Source organism: Staurois parvus, unplaced genomic scaffold (genome assembly GCF_062004578.1).
Source record: "Staurois parvus isolate SC_StPar_1 unplaced genomic scaffold, SC_StPar_1.0 ptg001045l, whole genome shotgun sequence".
Classification (NCBI taxonomy): domain Eukaryota; kingdom Metazoa; phylum Chordata; class Amphibia; order Anura; family Ranidae; genus Staurois; species Staurois parvus.
This window is the reverse complement of record NW_028318841.1, coordinates 2631589-2651813: the sequence shown is the minus strand read 5'-3', so window position 1 is coordinate 2651813 and position 20225 is coordinate 2631589. Positions and strand designations below refer to the sequence as shown.

Sequence of the window (20225 nt, the reverse complement as noted above, 5' to 3'; positions counted from 1 at the left end):
ATTCATGACCAGTACAGATACAACATTCAGGACGTTACTATTCCTCTCATTGATTAGTCAGTATTTAAATGTTGTGTGTCACCTCAGTGCAATTTGCAAGAACTGTATAAAAGTGCCATTTTTGGAACACAAAATATTTCTAATGCATTAAGACTGGAGAAAAAAAAACTGGAGTTGCAGCCAATAGATAACTAAAGTAAGTTTTACAGATGCTACTCATCTCTTGCTTAAGAGATTTAGAGCCGATTCACACTTTTGCAATCCATTGCATTTCATGAATGCATGTGCACTAACACAAATTATGTTGTGATTTAACATGCGTTGTGTTGAGGCAGCTCAGTCTTGCTACTAAAATTGCTACAGAGTAATCTCTAGAAGTAGCAATTGACCACTAAACATATGGAACCAAAGGCTCCCTATGGAGTAAAGTGCACAAGTAATGATCTCGCCTGATTGTATAAGGCCCCAAACATGTGTGATTGATTGCCATTGCATGCTACTTATGTAGTTTACGCTATATACATAAGGAATCATTAAAACTAAACTCCAGGAAACCTAAAAATCATTCTTTGTGGCTGGATTGCACCCGCACTGCAAGGGTTAACTGCTCCTTTAGGTCTAGGGGGCTTGGTAAAGCAGTTTTACTTACCCGATCCTCCGTACCTGCAGTCTCGTCGGGGCTGCTAGACCGGTCCCCGCAGGCTTATTTTCTCCTTATGCGCTGGCGCTCTAAGGCCTTCTGACAACCTCAAGACCAAAACAAGGACCAGAGGCTGGGGAAGAACAGTCTACTGCCGGGGCATGTGGGGTGTAGTCTATTGGGTGAGTGGAGCATAGGGTAAATAAAATTGCTTTTACATTTCTTAGACAGAAATAAGTTGTGAGGGTTTTGGGGCTTCCTGGAGTTGGGCTTTAAAACTGATCTTGAGACAAATATGAAAGCCCCAAATGAACTACGTCTGCAGACACCTTGGATTTTAAATAGTTTTTTTAGTAAAGAAGAAATATTGTTCTAACTGCTAATGTACTTAATACTAAATTGGCCAGAGTAATGACAAGGTGAGCTCTTTAGATGGTGAGTGTGCCCATTTTTTGATTATGAATGGGTCATTATGTACATAAAATGAATATCTGCAAAATCTATTTTTTTGGCAAATCGTATGAATTTCTGGATCTTGCAGAGGAAAAAAAAAAATAAAAGTCAGCAGCTACAAAAACTGTAGCTGCTGACTTTTAAAAAACAGCCACTTACCTGTTCCTCGGTCCAGTGGTGTGTCCCCTGCAGCTCGTTTTACCGGCCGTCCTGTATTCCAGGAGGCCAGCATCTTCAGTGTGGGCACCCGGCTGTGATAGCTTGCGGCTTCACAATTGGGTACCCACTGCGCATGCGCGAGCAGCGCTGCGCTTCGTGAATGGTCCTGTAGTTTTCTGGGACCTGTCACGTGTCCCAAAAAACTACAGGGAGGGAGGGCAGGAGGACACCTTCCACTTCAGATTGCTTATACAATCAGACCGAAAGTGGGAGCGGGTACCTGTCAAATTCAGGTACCCGGTCCCCAAAGGTGCCAATCCTTAATGGGGAGCGGGGGAACAGTCCTTAAAGCAGAACTTCACCTTTTGGGTGGAGCTCCACTTTAATAAAATAGGAATGATCATTCCACATAGTTCTGTGAGGTGAGAGCACTAAAATGCACAAAAAATTTTATGGACAGTCAAAAAGTGTATTGTTAGTTTTTGAAAGTAGGGAAGGAAACCAGTGTCAATATATTTGTTTGCTGTCTATAACTTTTGGGGAGATTTCCCTTCACCTAAGTGTATGTCAAGGCAAAATGTTTTAAAAAATGCAGTACATTACATCTCTGAAATACATTCACATTTCCTCATGTTTTATCCATCTACAGACCCAGCAAATACTGAGAAGTATGTGTTGATCTGCCAGAGATCAGTCATGTTGTGTGCTGACAATACACAGCATTTTTGTGAACTCGGTGTTGTCAGTCCTCCCACTGTCTGTTGCTAAACTGCTCAACACCTCCCACTTTCAGTTCTCTAAACATAAAGGCTAATTATTCTATAGTTTAGATAAGAACAACTATATAGCCTCTTAGATATAACACAGAAAGTGTGCAAAGGACAAGGGACAGCCCTACATTTATGAAAGCATCAACAGGTTTTTTTTTTTTCATTTATCAAACAGATTTAATGCCCAATGTACGCGGGACACTTCTGAACGATGGAAAGTGACTGCTGGAAAACGTAGGTTAAAAAATGCATGTTTAGCTACGTTTGCATACCGCGTTTATGCTCGTTTGTGTTTAGAAGCGTTTTTTAAAGATAATCTCAGTAGACCTTCCAAAATGCCCAGAATGCACTGAAAAACAGTAAAAAATGTACTATTTCAGACATTTTGAGAGAAATAGAGAAAGCAGAAGCAGAGAGAGTAGTATTTGTTGAAATTAGCTGTCTTTTTTTTTGTAATGTTTGGATGTGTTCCAGCTCATTTCTGTGCAGACATTATTGCAGCAGTGTCTAACATTTTCTTTCATGCAAAACCTCAAAGTATGGTGTACCGAGTTCATTTGAGTACCGGGCAAACGCTTTGCATGCATTTTTTATGATGAAAAAAGGCTCTGGACAGCATCTGGAAATGGAAGAGTTAAAAAAAAAATTCAAACGCAAATGCATATAAACGTGGCTAGCCGCATTTACACGCGTTTACAAGCATTTGGCGTTTGAAATGCTGATAAAATCTACTTCTGAACGCAAGTTTTCTGTGTTCAAAAAAATGACTGTAAACTCAACTGCCTGTAAACGACTGTAAACGACTATGTGTACATGGACACATAGGAAAACATTAAGGAGAGTTCAGGGGCTGCTGAAAGAAACACAGAAAAGCTCCTAAACGTGAGTTTATCAGCTGCAGTGTACATGAGCCCTAACAGCATTCTTCCAACTGTATATTTAAAAGACCAAAAGGGAACAAATAAGAAAAGTTAATTGTCAGGGTTTATGTATGCTTTAATGGCCTGGAGATGCGATAGAAAGTATAGGTGCTCCCATTGGACGATTTCCCCTCATCTGTTTCAGTACAAACTCTAATATTTTGGATTTACCACATGTACTGGATCTATGATAATGGTCTCCAGGACAAAGGGAAGGTGCGCATGCACAGCTCAACCTACAATTTCGGCATGGTGGCTCCGTGCTGGAATGAATGACCCCCATGTGCATGCATGGGAGTTGCATCATTCCCCACTGGCTGAAAACCGTCACTTGGAAGAAGCCCCGGGAGAAGACATCCACACCCTGCAAAGGAAACAATGGTCACATCACTGTTGCAGTATCTGTAGAATGTAGGTCCGCCTTAAAGCCCATCTTCGGACAATACATGAGACAGATGAAGTAGGACCCTGCCTCCTATAAAAAAAAAAAAAAAAAAAAAAGAGGAGAGAAGACTCTCGACTGGAGTGTCACATGGCCACGGTTTTAGGCAAGTAAAAAGGGTATTTAGATTGATTACTGGCATTAGCATTACAAATCAGTTAGGGGAGGAAAGGAGAAACCTACGTATAAGCTTTAATTTTGAGAAAAAAATAAAAGCTGCTTAGAAACAGTATTATAAAAGAACATAAATAATTTATATTTCCCCAGGGTCCATACTATTATAGCCATCTTTTCAGAGGGGGAGGAGTTTATCACACCTTTGACAGTACTGGTAAACAGAGCTAAATGAAAGTATAAACTAGTTAGGATGCATACTTTGTATCTAAGTGGTATTTCCTATGGATCCTTTTGTGCTTGGAAACAAGCAGGAGTGATAGGAGGTTTTACAAGGTATTCGAACACAGGAGAGAAACCACAAAACCCAATAGATCTGTCCTAGTTCCATACTAAATAGTATTGGGAACAGTTGTGAAACTCGTGATCTTATGTCATTGTCATTGTTAGCAGCTAAGCTAGATAAATAGCAACCTATAACAGTAATTACAAAAATTAAAAATAGCTCATGGCACTAATACATGTTACAAGAAAAAAATGATTAAAGGTAAAGTTAATGGACGCAAAGCGGCACCAAGATAAATTATTGCCGGAATAGATCATTTTTCAGGAGTTCAAGCTTTAAGGTTCAGTTAGTGGGCAGGAGCTGGTAGCAAGTCTACCAAAACCCAGATGTGCACCAATTAGCTGCTGTATTGCTGTACCATGTGTAGCTGCTTAACTCTCTCCAGCTCTGCAACATGTTTCCTGCCAGGGCCATTCTGGAAGTAGTAGTTCCGGCATGCCATCTATGACTGTCACCTCAGTATCTTCAAGGGCTATGTACAAGATATACAGGTGAAACTCAAAAAATTAGAATATCGTGCAAAAGTTCATTTATTTCAGTAATGCAACTTAAAAGGTGAAACTAATATATGAGATAGACTCATTACATGCAAAGCAAGATAGTTCAAGCTGTGATTTGTCATAATTGTGATGATTATGGCTTACAGCTCATGAAAACCACAAATCCACAATCTCAGAAAATCAGAATATTGTGAAACGGTGCAATATTCTCGGCTCAAAGTGTCCCACTCTAATCAGCTAATTAAGCCATAACACCTGCAAAGGGTTCCTGAGCCTTTAAATGGTCTCTCAGTCTGATTCAGTAGGAATCACAATCATGGGAAAGACTGCTGACCTGACAGTTGTGCAGAAAACCATCATTGACACCCTCCATAAGGAGGGAAAGCCTCAAAAGGTAATTGCAAAAGAAGTTGGATGTTCCCAAAGTGCTGTATCAAAGCACATTAATAGAAAGTTATGTGGAAGGGAAAAGTGTGGAAGAAAAAGGTGCACAAGCAGCAGGGATGACCGCAGCCTGGAGAGGATTGTCAGGAAAAGGCCATTCAAAAGTGTTGGGGACTTTCACAAGGAGTGGACTGAGGCTGGAGTCAGTGCATCAAGAGCCACCACACACAGACGGATCCTGGACATGGGCTTCAAATGTCGTATTCCTCTTGTCAAGCCGCTCCTGAACAACAAACAACATCAGAAGCGTCTTACCTGGGCTAAAGAAAAACAGACCTGGTCTGTTGCACAGTTGTCCAAAGTCCTCTTTTCTGATGAGAGCAACTTTTGCATCTCATTTGGAAACCAAGGACCTAGAGTATGGAGGAAGAATGGAGAGGCACACACTGCAAGATGCTTGAAGTCCAGTGTGAAGTTTCCACAGTGTGTGTTGATTTGGGAAGCCATGTCATCTGCTGGTGTTGGTCCACTGTGCTTCATTAAGTCCAGGGTCAATGCAGCCGTCTACCGGGAGATTTTGGAGCACTTCATGCTTCCTTCCACAGACGAGCTTTATGGGGATGCTGACTTCATTTTCCAGCAGGACTTGGCACTTGCCCACACTGCCAAAAGCACCGAAACCTGGTTCAATGACCGTGGGATTACTGTTCTTGACTGGCCAGCAAATTCGCCTGACCTGAACCCCATAGAGAATCTATGGGGCATTGCCAAGAGAAAGATGAGAGACATGAGACCGAACAATGCAGAACAGCTGAAGGCCGCTATTGAAGCATCCTGGTCTTCCATAACACCTCAGCAGTGCCACAGGCTGATAGCTTCCATGCCACTCCGCAATGAGGCAGTAATTGCTGCAAAAGGGGCCCAAACCAAGTACTGAGTACATATGCATGCTTATACTTTCCAGAGGTCTGATATTGTTCTATGTACAATCCTTGTTTTATTGATTGCATGTAATATTCTAATTTTCTGAGATTGTGGATTTGGGGTTTTCATGAGCTGTAAGCCATAATCATCACAATTATGACAAATCACGGCTTGAACTATTTTGCTTTGCATGTAATGAGTCTATCTCATATATTAGTTTCACCTTTTAAGTTGCATTACTGAAATAAATGAACTTTTGCACAATATTCTAATTTTTCGAGTTTCACCTGTACTGTACACTATATAAGTCACAGAATATTTTTACTTTTATTATAACAGGCCCGAAGACACAAAATATGACCAGGCAGGACATCTGATCTGGTTACTCTTTCACGGACCAATTCAGACAAAATGAAGACACCAACACCACACACACCCTTTTATTTGCTTATTTTAAACTTAAAGAGGAACTTAACTCTCTCAATCAATTTTGAATATTTCTACTCCTTATTTTTTTGTTTACATTTCTTCCATTACTTCCTGGTTTCCAGGCCTAGGCAAATGATGTCATACATCCCAGTAGTCTTCAGGAGGGGTTTTCTCAGCTAAGCACACCCTAATGCATGCATACCTGAACTAAGGGCAGATGGATTCCAGGAAGTAAATGCTACCTGAATAATCTGCCCTTACTCAAGATGGCCATGGCAAGAAATGCTAGATGATGTTTTTAAAACTGATTTCTAAGCAAACTAAAGCACAGAGACATTGATGGATGGGAAAGTTTGCTTTGAATATTAAAAATGAATTAAATAGTGTTTTCGGTTTGCGGTGCTCAGATGCAGTTTAGTTCGGCGTTAAAGAGTATGTTTGCATTGCTTCCTTTGTGCGAAATATCTGGTGATCCTACCAATCCTCTTGCCTTCCTATGTTTATTTGATCATGCCAGGCATGGAAGCACATCCATCCAAGTGTGGTTAGGTTTCTTCATTGCATTCTACTTGGGAGCACAGCTTGCCTGTAACCCAATGGTCAAACTTGTGATGACAAGCCTCCCTGCACAGCTAATCAGTGGGAAATCAGCGTGCTTCTCTTTCTCTGCCTCCTGCTGTCACACCACCTGCAAAGCTCTTTACTGGGAAGATCACTGTGCTGCTGTTTTTCTGCCTTTTGATGACAAGTCAGGCTGATCTATGTCAGACATGAGTGAGCATGGGCAGGAACTATAAAGGCACAAAGATTTGCATCGGTTGTTATCTCTTATCCAGGATATAATTCCAGGATGTGTAAACTCAAACACAAGAACAAACGGAGTGCTGGATTCAGATATTCTAAGAGTCACTGAAATAGTCACTGGATACACTGGTTCCAGTTTGGTTGCACTCCACAAAATAGGAACCATCCTCAGAAACAGAGAAAAGACCCATAGTTGAAAATTCCCATACTGTACATATAGTCTAATGAGAATGCAAAATTACTGATAAAATTGATTCACAACAGAAAAAAGCCAACGCATTTCAGAGGCGAAACACACTATGTGGTTTTAGCCCCATAACACACTGGTTTTATTCTGCTATGAATCAATTTTATCAATAAATTACCTTGGACTCTTGGACATTTGATTGTCCCTTTCATTGGATTATATGTATAAAGGAAGTAGAAGCTAACCCTGAAGGATGCTAGAACAAAGATGGAGCCCTCCTCCCGAGGAGAAAAGCAGATAAAGATGTTAAGACATAAAGATTTGATATCAGGAATGTGGGGGAGGCAAGTGTACTGCTGGGAGTTAAAGAAAATCAAACTTTTTTCATAAAAACAAAATCTTTATTACAAGGTGCCACATTAAAGTCAAAGATATGACCAGCCAACCTAGATTTAGACTTAAGCTATTGCACCAACCTTCGACACAAGGAGATCTTGCTTGTCTGACCTATACTCTTATTTTATCGTTGCTCTTCTGTTGCATGCCCATAATTGGTTGATTTCTGATGATACAAACACCTCAGTGGTGTTGGAGGCCGCTCATCTTGTCTCCTGCCATTCCCTACGGAATCTCCTCTACAGAGGCCATTGACGCCATCTATGAAGGCGATAGTTCAAGCCTGGAATTCCTGGTATCCTGTGGTACCAGGTCATAAATCACCTTACACTCCCTTATGGCTGAACCACATGCTCCCAGAATTCTTTTCTATTCCAGACCCCATGATTTGGGCTTCTAGGGGGATCAAGCATCTCTACCAAATTTGTAAAAATGGTGGTCTCAAATCATTTAACTCTTTGAAACAACAATTTTCCCTTTCAAACTTCTTTAGATATTTACAGCTACGCTATGCGATTAATGTTCAGTTTGGTAATCCCTTTCTGCCACTTACCCCCTCGGGGCTTGAAACTCTTAAGGGATGAATCTCCTATAAAAACACTCTCTATTATTTACAAGGCCTTACTGCCCACTGTCCATGAAAGGTTAGAGGAGTTGCTAAAGGAATGGCGTAAAGAGGTTCCCAAATCGGATGGAGAGGTTTGGGAGGACATCTGGTAATATCCCATGTTACAATTAGAGACTGATTAATCCAAATTAAGGTCCTGCATAGGATATACTATACTCCCCAAAGATTACAAAGAATTTACCCATCCATCCCCTTGAGCTGCTGGTGTTGTCCAGCTGATCCAGCTACTTTCACCATGTCATTTGGTCTTGCCCGGTAATTCAAGAATGCTGGCAGGAGGTGACTCGATTTTTCAGCTGACAACCATTTCGATACTGTTAATGGTTGATATATGTGTTCTGAGATTGGTTAACCCCATGGCCCCTACAAGGGTGCTCAGAACTCACTCTCTCTCTCTCTCTCTCTCTCTCTCTTCCTTCAATGGAAATCACCCTACAGCCCCTACTTTGAATTACTGGAAGCAACAAGTTAACCTGGCCATTCCACTGTAAAAATGTATGTATGAGTCTAGGGAGCGCTCCAGGAAATTTGCTAGGGTCTGGGATATCTGGCTTGACACTCCTTCCACCAGGGCTGCTCCAGAATCCAACCCTGTATAGTGAGAGGTTTCTGGTGGAGTGTTGTACGTAGAAGGGGATTTCTATGGTTTAGATAAATATATCTAGTGCATTGTCCTTGGGTGCTATTCTGACCAGTCAACAGGAGATGCCTATGCTGAGGACTAGTTCTTCCTGCTCATTCATTGATGGATGTCCACTTTAGGTGCCTTTAGATGTTTTATAGGCGGTACTGTTGTTTTTTTTGTAATACCATGAGCCTGGGTATGCCCAAGAGGCTCTGTTTTGTAATTTCTACCTTTTTATAATTCCAATAAAAAAAGTTGGAAAAAAAGAAAAATGAAGATGTGATCAACATAAAATGTGCGCAATACGAGTTACAGTAAAAATGGGTCACTACCATCACTGTCACATGTCCTTTGATAGGTCTACACATTTTGCAGGACCACCTGCTTCCTCAAGACCAATAGTAACTGTTTTAGGACAAGAGATTGCACTAGTACAGTAAAGATAAGTTCTAGAGAAAACAGAAAAAAAATGTATACACTACAAAGAAATCTATAACAACAATCGGGTCCACCTCATATGTGGAACCTAAAAGAAATTGGAAAAAAAGACGAGAGAAAAAAAAAAACACATAGTGTATATCAATAAATATATTAATAAGTTTAGACATATATACCCCTGTTGTCATTTCATTGCCCCTCTACACTTCATAGGGGTAAGGTATATTTTGTTTATATGTCTATTGAAAGTAGCTGTGAATGCATTATTTATACTTATTGATATATGTACATTGTTTTTCTTTTCCTCTTGTCATTTACCCCAATTTCTCTTATGTTCCACCTAGGAGGTGGACCCGATTGTTGTTATGGATTTCTTTGAAATGCATTATATATTTCAATTTTTTTCTAAAGCTTATCTTTATTGTACTTGGTGCAATCTCTTGTCCTAAAACAGTTACTTTTGGTCCAGATGGTCCTGCAAAATGTGTAGACCTATCAAAGGACATGTGACAGCGATGGGAGTGACCCATTTTTTACTGTAACTCATATACACAAATTTGATGTTGGTCATATCTTTAACTTTGACTGTAATAAAGAATCTGTTTTTATGTAAAAAGTTTGATTTGTTTTGTCTCCCAGTGGTATATTCAAAGTGCCAACTTTGAATTGAATCTAATTTCTGTATATACCTGGGATGATACCCTGGAGAGCAGTCAATTTCAATTCACTCAGGCATCCCACCCTTGTATAGCATCTATTCTGATTATAATGCTACTGTATAAATTGCTCTTGCCTTTGTGCCTAAGCTGTAAAATTCCACTCCCTGCAACCTCAGTATATGTCCACTGCCTGCAGCCTGTTGGTAAATTCCTACACATTTCTATAGGGCTGAAATGCGTGCTAGAGAGTGCTGTTTAGGAGGTATGTTGAGACCAGGAGAAAGCTTCAGTGAGCCCAATTTTACATCAGCGGTAAGTTTAATTTATGGATTCACTTTCTACCTTCCCCAAATCCAAAGGAGGAATGTTCAAAAACGTAACAAAATCAATGTGTGTAGTATGAATTCCGTCTAGGGACATATAACAGGTACTTACAATTGGCTGTAGCTGGGCGCCGGGGAGCATGAACTGCATCTGCTGTGCAATCATGGCAGCAGCTGTCTTTTGCTGTATAAGGTTATTTCGTCCATTGATTTCTAGCTGTGTTTTTAAGTGCGGCGGAGGGTGCAGATATTTACAGTTTTCTCTTGTACACCGGCCCTGTGGAAAGAAAAGGAAGACAACAATATCTTTAAGTTATGATGTGTGACAATAACAAAGTTATATATCTGCAATTACGAATGGCTGCATGCTATTCAGCTCCACAAATGTACACCAAAGACACCAAACTTTTCACAGCTATAGCCTGACCCTCACTTGACTACACTGACATATGTATAGCAGTGCCCATACGTTGTATCTACAATTACCACTAGTGCAATAGAATTCCTAGAGGTTTTCTTAACGAACCTTAAACCAAACTACCCTACCAAGTCCAGCTGATACTTACCTTGCCTGCTCTTCCCCATTGCCTGTTCCCTAAGCGTACATTGAAGTGATTTTAAAGACTTTTTGGTGCATTTTTGCACTATTTTAGAGCACTTAAAAAATGCGCATGAGCTGTATTTTTGCACATTTCTTTCAGGCATTCCCACAGAAATCTGTGGGGCCAAAAACACCCAGATCTGCCTGAAAAGAAGCTCCTGTACAGGCGCCCGAGTGCTCAGGTGTGAACAGACAGCTTCGAGTTACAAAACACTCAGATGTGAATAGAATCTAAATCTATAATAACTGATGCAGTTCTTGTAAAATGAACTAAAGAAGGTTTCATTACATATAGTATAGTATGTGTATGTATGAATGTGAGTTAGGGTCTTTAGATTGTGCGCTCCTTGAGGGTTAGGGACTGATGTGAATGTATAATATATGTATGTAAAGCGCTGCGTAAATTGACGGCACTATATAAGTTCCTTAAATAAATAAAGTAGGTAGAAACACTTTAAAATGGAACTTTACTCTCTCAGTCAACATTAAAGTGGAACTGTAGTCAGAAAATTAAATCTTGCTAGATCACTTCGTGGTGGCCCCTTTTGCAGCAAAATGTTAAAAATAAGTATAAGTATATTGTATGTAGGCGAGCGCTGGTGATGACTATAAAGCAGCTAGCACGCAAGGTATAGGTAACAATCCCCACAAGTATATATATAGAAAAGGTGCAGTGCTAAAATCACAATAAAAGGTTAAATGAATCAAGTGGAACAGTAAAGTGCATCACATAAGCGCATAAAACTTGCGAATAAAATGAACAGCAAATCAGCAAGCAATAACGTCTGTGAGCAAAGGTGATGATAGGTACACTGCAAGTGCAACTAAAATAATCAACAGATAGTAATATTACTGATATTCGTGATTGCACATGGTAATTAATAGTGCGACATTAAAAATATATGTCCATAAAAGAAACTCAATTCAAGCAGTGTCCATAGAATCATAAAGTGCAGCAATCTAAAGTGCAGGACGTGAATGTGAAATTAATCACACAGGGGAATCCACCACCTCGGTCAGATGTACACTCACCAGAAGGTTAATGATAACAGGGATATAAGTACATCACCTATCATCACCTTTGCTCACGGACATTATTGCTTTATTGCTTGCTGTTAAAAATAAGTACCTATGTTGTTTAATCACTTGCTCTCCTGAAGATTTTACCCCCTTCCTGACCACGCCATTTTCTGCTATTTGGCACTGCATTATTTTACCTGATAATTGCACGGTCATGCAACACTGTGCCCAAATGAGAATTATATCATTTATTTTCACACAAATAGAGATTTCTTTTGGTGGTATTTGAGAACCACTGTTTTTTTTTAATTTTTGTATTAAACAAATGAAAAAAAAAAAGACCAAAAAAGCAATATTTTTACTTCTTCCTATAAAACGTATCCAAACATTTTAGTTTAAAAATAAAATTTCTATATAGATTAGACAAAAATATATTCTGCTACATATTTTTGGCAAAATAAATCCCATTAAATGTATATTGAAATGACTCCGTATTACTAGCAGCACATGCAGCAAATGACGAAAGTGAGACTTCCCACCTGTTAGCTAGGTGTCTCATCACATAGCAGATACAAAAGAATGTTACATCACTTCCGCTTTCAATGCGAAATATGTCATCACTTTCACACCTGTAAATCATGTACTGTTTCCATTTTCTGTCAAACCCCTGTATGTTCCTTGCTAAAGAACATTATTTTTGATTGAGTTGGTAAAGTTCTGCTTTAACTATTTTAATCCCTATACTACTAGCCTTAGTAAGTAGATAGGAAGGTATATTATATTTAATTGTTTTAAACGTTTTTTCACATTTCTTCAGTTTTTTCCTGGTTTCTAGCCTATGCCAAAAAGACAACATACATCCCAGGAGTCTTCATGGGCATATTCCTTTTTTATACCTGGAGGAAGGGGGGTGCTTTCTCAGCTAAGCACACTCTTCTGCCTGCATGCCTGAGCTAAGGGTAGATGGATTCCAGGAAGTAAATGCTAAATGAATCATCTTCCCTTACTCAAGATGGCCACAGCTAGAAATGCTAGGGCAGGGTTTTACAAAGTGACTTCAGCAAAATAAAGTATGGAGTCATGGATAGGTGTGTTTGTTTTGAATACTAAAAATTAAATACATAGCATTTTCAGTTTATCATGCTCAGATACAGCTAAACTCCTCTTTAATAAAGTTGTTCCTTTGAATAATTTGAGAGGAAGGAGAGACCTTGATATTACTATAGATGCTGAAAGATAACATTCATATGCAGGAAAAACCCGGTCGTCCTTAGAATTCTGAGACAAAAGCCTTCTCCTACAACTTAGTCTCCACGTCTATAAACACAATAAATAGCAGGATTGAGTCTGGCATTAATGCAATAATACCTAGAATGGTTGTTATCATCATTATGTTACGCACAGAGACTAAGAGGGGAAGCACGAAATGACAGGCTTCCTACAGTCAATATACTCTGCTTGATTATAGGCTGTGCCGGGTTTGTGTCCCAGAAATAAAGGGTTTCTTTTCAAACACCACAAAAGACAGCTTTCAACTCGCCTGCCCCTCCCCAGCACCAGGTCTTGGCTGTGCCTTTTCTTGTAGCCTGAGCTGTCAAGTTCTATGAAATAATTGGTTGGCATCTGATGTTGGCCTGGATGTGCAAACCGGCACTCGGGCTCACAATGGCACTTCTGTTTTATATGTCAGTGTCCTGGAAAAGCAACAAGGAACAAGAGCATAACCTCTGAGATGTTCAAAGACCGCTGCTCTACTCTGGTTCAATGATGAAGTGTTATAAATGTATCAGTAAATATAGGAAAATGGTCAAAACGTCCAGAGCTGCCTTAGAAGTGCTTTAAAAGACCATTTAGGCAGATTACACAAACATTGACAACCATCTAATGTTTTTCTGACCAATGAGTGGAAAGGTTCAATGCAACCCCTAGTAACATCATTGCTAGGCTTTCATGGGATATTTTCCAGTCAATGTTGAAAACTAAAGCGTATCAAAACCCAACAGCAGAAATATTTTGTAGCTTCCCAGTCTTTGAATGTGGTGGCTGCATTATTTTTTCCTTTTTCTCTTTATATTCACCTGGTTACCCAGGTCGGTAAATCTGCTATTTTTCACTTTCCCTTAACCACTTGCCCTATAGCAAATGTACTGCTACAGGGCGGCATGGCTGCGAAAAATCATGTATATATAATTTGTATTTCTGGGTAGGGGGCGCACCCTACTCATGCCGCTATTGGCTGCTGGGGATGTCAATCACTGGGTCACGGTCAGTAATTCCCGGCCGGGACTTGGTGATCATCGGCAAAGCTGACAGGGGAGAGACCAGTGTGTAAACAACACAGGTCTCTCTCCTGTCAGCATGGACATGCTGCTTTGTATCTATCTACACAGCAGAGATACAAAGCAGCATGTCTCCCAAGTAAAACAGCACACAGTACGCAATGTAAGACAGACACAGCACACTGTTACCCTTTGATGGACCCAGATGTTAACCCCTTTCTGCCCAGTGTCATTAGTACAGTGTCAGCGCTTTTTATTAGCACTGATCACTGTATTACTGTCATTGGGGATGTCAGTGGCAGTTAGTCAGTTCCCACCCAGTGTCAGAATGCTCTCCACAGTCCCGGAGTCCTGCTATAAGTTGCTGATCTATGCCATTACTAGTTTAAAAAAAAAAAAATTATAATTCCAGTATATATACTGCCATTTGTAGATGCTATAATTTTCACATAAACCAATTAATATACGCTTATCGGGATTTTTGTTAGCAAAGGCATGTAGCAGAATACATTTTGGTCTAAATTTATGAAGAAATTTGATTTTTACAATGTTTTTATTGGATATATTTTCTAGGAAAAAGTCAAAATCATTGGTTTTTTTTTTTTTTTAAAAAGTCATTTTTTTGCTTATAAAAACTCAGAGGTGATCATATACCACCAAAACGTAACTCTATTTGTGGGAAAAAAGACATGGATTTAATTAATGTACAGCGTTACATGACCGCACAATTGTCAGTTAAAGTAACTCATCTCAGTATCGCAAAAAATGGCCTGGTCAGGAAGGGGGGTAAATACTCTGGAAAGCAAGTGGTTAATGGACCAAAAGTGGCAGTTAGAGGGTTGAGAAAAACCATTTAATGCTAACAGGAGTACTTACAATAGTCAGCTATTATTCATTTACATATGTAAAAGCTTTATCCCAAAAGGGGGGAAAAAAAAGGATTGCTGTAACTGTAAAAAAACTGTAACAAAAATGTTAGATGGAGTTTGGTTTTGACTTGCTAGTCTCCCCAGACTGACAATGCTGTTGTCCAAAGGTGTCTCCATTGCTCCTCCACCCAGAATGGAGACACCCTAAGACAGTAAGAGGGAGATTTACTAAAATTGGTGCACTTGGAATCTGATGTAGCAGTGCATGGTAGCCAATCAGCTTCAGTTCAGTTCAGTTAAGCTTTGACAATACAACCTGGAAGCTGATTGTTTTCTATGCAGAGCTGCAGTTTTAGTGAATAACCTCCTAAATGGTCTACTTGCTGGATTGCCAGGTGAAAATAAAGGGCAAAAAAGCCAAAAGACCCCAAATGTCGCCACATTTAAGAACTAGTAAGCAAATATCTATCTATCTATCTATCTATCTATCTATCCATCTTTTTTACTTTTGCTTTTAGATACGCTTTAAGTCTTGAAATGGAGACAAAGAGAACAGCCTACTCCCTCACTAATTGCTTTCACTTGTTGCTTACAGTTAAGGTAGTGTTTTATATTATTACTTTATTACACGATGCATCCTTACTCAGTAATCTACCGTCTAGTCTCTTATAATTTTTAAGCAATTTACTGTGAATGGACTATCAATTTCTGATTGTTTGCTAAATTACAACTAGGTTCTGACTGAGTAAATCACAGTCCTTGCATACACAGCAATTCATCCCCAATTCTGCACATGACCAAGCTCTGTAGAGCCTGGAAATATAGATTTTATATAATGAAATCAATATGGAGTCCTATCTGCTGAATGAACAAATTTTACCAGTTATTAAATGGATGGACTAGGGCTGGTCATGTTATTGAATGGGGGTTCTATGTGGAAGCTTATTCTTGCTCTTAAAAATAATTTGCTGCTTCTAATTAATATATTTTACATTTATTCCTAATTTCCATTAATTCCTAATTCCTCATTTTCAACAAAAAGAAACAAAAAGACCTAATACTGTTAATCAGTACACCACAATCAGCATGCAGGTTTTTTTTAAACGTTCAGAGATGGGGAGGACTACAAAAAATAAGGCCTTGACGAGCAATGCAGCAGCCACCACCACTCCAACAGTCCAACACTGTATGTGATGATGTCCACCCCAGTTTCCAAGGCAGGGAAGGAGAACACTGGAGCTCTGGCTACCATGAAATAAGGTAAGTGCTCCTCTATATTAGGTTCCCCTAGACAAGGGTTGGGGTGCTTTTGTTTGGCCCTGTCTGGAGTTGAGCTATAAATCTGGTCCTCAACAAAAACCTGTTTTGTTTTTAAATTTTGTTTAAAGTGTGGGAAGTCTAAAAACTCTGTCAACTTTTTTTGTCCATCTGTGTTCCCATGTGTGAGAGTTCTCCTTCCTTGCAGTTTAATTGATGGGTGTAAGACAGAACAGGTAGTGAGGGGAATTGCCCCCAATGGGAATTTCCCCCCCCTCACTTCAGTTTAGACACAGAGGCCATAGACAGCATCTATAACTTGCTCTGTCTAGAACTAAAGATACATTTTAGCAGGAGTTAGGCTGCCACCTCTAGCTCTATGTCTGTTTTACCAAATTAATCAAGAAAATCCTTTTTTTAATTAGCACCTGCCCTGACCTGGCCACTGCTGCCTACAACAGTTCGCTTTCATCCACACTAGATTCACTTGCTCCTCTAACTACACAAAGTATCAGGCCTAACCATTACAACCGTGGCAGACTGACGACACCAGAAATCTTAAGAGACATAGTCGTGCGCTGGAGTGATTGTGGCGTAAAACCAAATCCCAGCAAGCATTCACCTTTTATAAATCTGCTTTCTTAACATACAATTCCTCCCTCCATGCTGCCAAACAAGCCTACTTTGTCACTCTTATTAACACCTTGTCATCCAGTCCTCATCATCTCTTCTCTACTTTTAAATCTCTACTTTCTCCACCTCCACCAAGTAACTCACTCACTACTTACGAGATTGCAAATCATTTAAAAAACAAGATTGATGCAATTCATAGGGCAGCTCTACTACACAGACATCTATCCCACTCAGCATACCTTATACTAAACTTCCCTCAACACTTTCCTCTTTTGACCTTGCTACTACTGAAGAGGCCACTAAAGTTTTCTCAGAAGCCCATCTCACTACCTGCCTCCTGGATTCTGTCCCCTCTCAACTACTACGGTCACCCTCTTCTGTCCGATGCTTCCTCACTCACATCTTCAATCTCTCCCTCTCTAATGGTGCCTTCTCCACCCCTCTGAAGCATGCACAGATCACTCCAATACTTAAAAAGGCCCTCTCTGGACCCCACCAACCTGAACAACTTAAGACCCATCTCCCTGCTCCCGTTTACCTCTAAACTCTTAGAACGCTTAGTCTACAATCACCTGAGTTCCTATCTCACTGACAACAACCTTCTTGACCCTTTACAGTCTGGCTTTCGCTCACTCCACTCCACTGAAACTGCCCTACTAAAAGTCACTAATGATTTACTAACTGCTAAAACCAATGGCCACTACTCCATACTCTTACTACTTGACCTCTCTGAGGCTTTTGATACTGTTGACCACCCCCTCCTCCTCAAAAAACTCCACTCTCTTGGCCTCCGAGATTCTGCTCTCTCCTGGTTCTCCTCCTACCTATCGCTCCTTCAGCGTTACCTATAACTCTGTCTCCTCCTCTCTACGTCCTCTTTCTGTAGGGGTATCTCAAGGTTCTGTCCTTGGACCCCTTGTCTTTTCCATCTACACCTCCTCTCTTGGTCACTTGATAAACTCCCATGGCTTTAAGTACCATCTCTGTGCTGATGACACACAAATCTATCTTTCTACCCCTCACCTCAGCCCTTCAGTCTCATCTTGTATTACTAACCTACTAAGTGACATATCAGTATGGATGCCACTCTACTTCCTCAAACTAAATCTTTCCAAAATGGAACTCATACTGTTCCCTCCAGCCTGTGCCCCCTCCCCTGACTTCTCTATCAAGATCAATAATAAAACAATCAGTCCCTCTTCTCATGCCAGGATACTAGGTGTAATCCTAGACTCTCATCTGTCCTTTCAACCCCAAATCCAATCACTGTCCAAATCTTGTAGACTTCACTTCCAAATATCACCCAAACCGTCCTCTCCGCTCCTCCTGCTCTCTAGCTCCCTTGTCTCCTCCTCCTCTCTAGCTCCCTTGTCTCCTCCTCCCATGCTCCTCTCCAGGACTTCTCCAGAACCTCCCCCATCCTCTGGAACTCTCTACCCCAATCTATCCGACTATCGCCTACTCTGCCCACTTGTAAGCAATCTCTGAAAAACCTCTCTCTTCAGGGATGCCTATCCTGCCTTAATGAGGCCATAATAATGTACAGAGGCATCACTTTTTGTGCATTCTTCAGCATTAGCCAGGGCTGATCAGTTTCAGATGGAAGTAGAATTATCTGTCATGAATATTTCTGTGTCTATAACTGCAGGCTTTGGTAGCTGTCTTTGAGAAGGCATCAATATCTGTCAACAGAGGCTGATATTATATATATAATTTTTTGATGGATCAATAGTTGGCTTGATACATCTACCAAAGCTTTAAGACCCTTTCACTTACACTGGAAGCATATAACATACAGAAGCCCCATATTTTCACTAGATGAACTTGAAAAACAAAGAGCCCCCAGCTGAATGTCACATCTGTCTATAAAATACCAAAGGTGTGATTTATACAACTGCAGCAAAATAACAAATACAACACGATGTCAGTGACCAGCTTTTGACAACTATGAAAACTGCAATGCAGACAAGCTCTCTATGTAAAAAAGAGCGCAGTATGAAGAAAACGTACTGGCTGATTCTCCATATTCCAAATACCGTTCACCACAAGAGAATAATAGCAACTAGGTAACTATCACACTAATGAACATAAACATCTCCCAGAAAACACACATGTCCCTCAAGTGTGGGCTGCGATCACTACAGCAGCACAGAAAGTGGTATGTTGACAAGAACACAAGAACACAAGACTGCTTGAACACATCTTATTACTTCATTGGTTTTTAGGGTCTTCTTTTTATTTCTCTCTGCCCGTTTTCCTCTTTTCAAATTAGCGTTTCTGTTGTAAGAATGGAAAAGTATTGGTCTGTTTAACACGACTTCTGCACAGCAGGCAAACTCGGGTCTTGCATACTAAAATCTGATTGTGTTATCGTCTTTGCTTTTACCTACAACTATATAGAGTAAAGCTCTTCCTATAAAATTCATTCTATTTATATGCAGTCATGTAAGCTCTTGCACTATATAGCTGATGGTAAATCTAAAGGAGATTTTACTTTCAGATTGTAACTTGGTGTGACCAGTTTCAAGACTAAAATGTTATTCTTGTTGAATGTGAATTATTACTTTAAACCACCCAAAGTGACCATTTCCATCCCAGTTTATAAATGTAAAAAGCAGCTTTATTACTTACCATATTTGAAAACTACTGTTTCACAATCTGTCCGATGCTGGCCATGTGGCCAAATGGGTATTGGTATTAAAGGGAAACTACAATCGTATTATGAAGTTTAGAAACCAATTTTTCATATAGATGCCAAATAATTATTTAAAGTTGAGTGCAGGGGCAGACTGACCATTTGAAAACTCGGGCACTGCCCAAGGGCCCAGGGTCAGTAGGGGGCCCCATGAGATGCCACCTTTTTCATAGGCTTTTTTGAGTTTGGGCAAGGACACAGGGGCCCCATGATCCCCTATTGCCCGAGGGCCCCATGAGTTGTCAGTCCGCCCCTGGTGGAGTACTCTTGTCATAGAGAAGTTCTACGGGGTTCTCTGGATTTAAATATGAGACAAAACCCTAATGGGGGCACAAGTTACGGTTCTCTGTATAAATTTCAGCTTGTGCTCCTTAACGGTTTTTTTTTTAATTGGACAAAAGAGTAAACTGAAAAGCATGGGGAAAAAGTCTAAATCTACACATGCTTGCTGAATATGCAAGTACAAAATATATTGATCTATATATTTAAATTTCTCATTTCCCTAACTTCCCCCCTCCCAGTTCCCTCCCTCTTCCCTTCCTCTACCACTGTGTTAGTCCCTTATACATGGTTAGATAAGGGTTGTGGACCTTGGTGTAGATTATCCAATAGCTACTCTACAGAGTCCTTAGTCTCCTGTTAAGTGTCTTATGTCCGATAAACCTTGTTCTTTACATTGGGTTACACTCTACTCATTTTGACAGGACTATTGTTCATTTGTTCTACCTGT

At 40.1% G+C, this 20225-nt stretch overlaps 1 protein-coding gene across 4 annotated transcripts in view; it reads right to left on the bottom strand.

The window, feature by feature from the left end:
* Positions 1–20225, bottom strand: part of MBNL3 (muscleblind like splicing regulator 3) — a 207054-nt gene that overhangs the window by 61163 nt on the left and 125666 nt on the right. For all 4 annotated transcript variants that reach the window (XM_089657948.1, XM_089657949.1, XM_089657947.1 and 1 more), the window contains exon 3: positions 10254–10418. In XM_089657948.1, coding sequence (XP_089514074.1) covers positions 10254–10418 — 165 coding nt within the window. The remainder of the gene's footprint in view (positions 1–10253; positions 10419–20225) is intronic.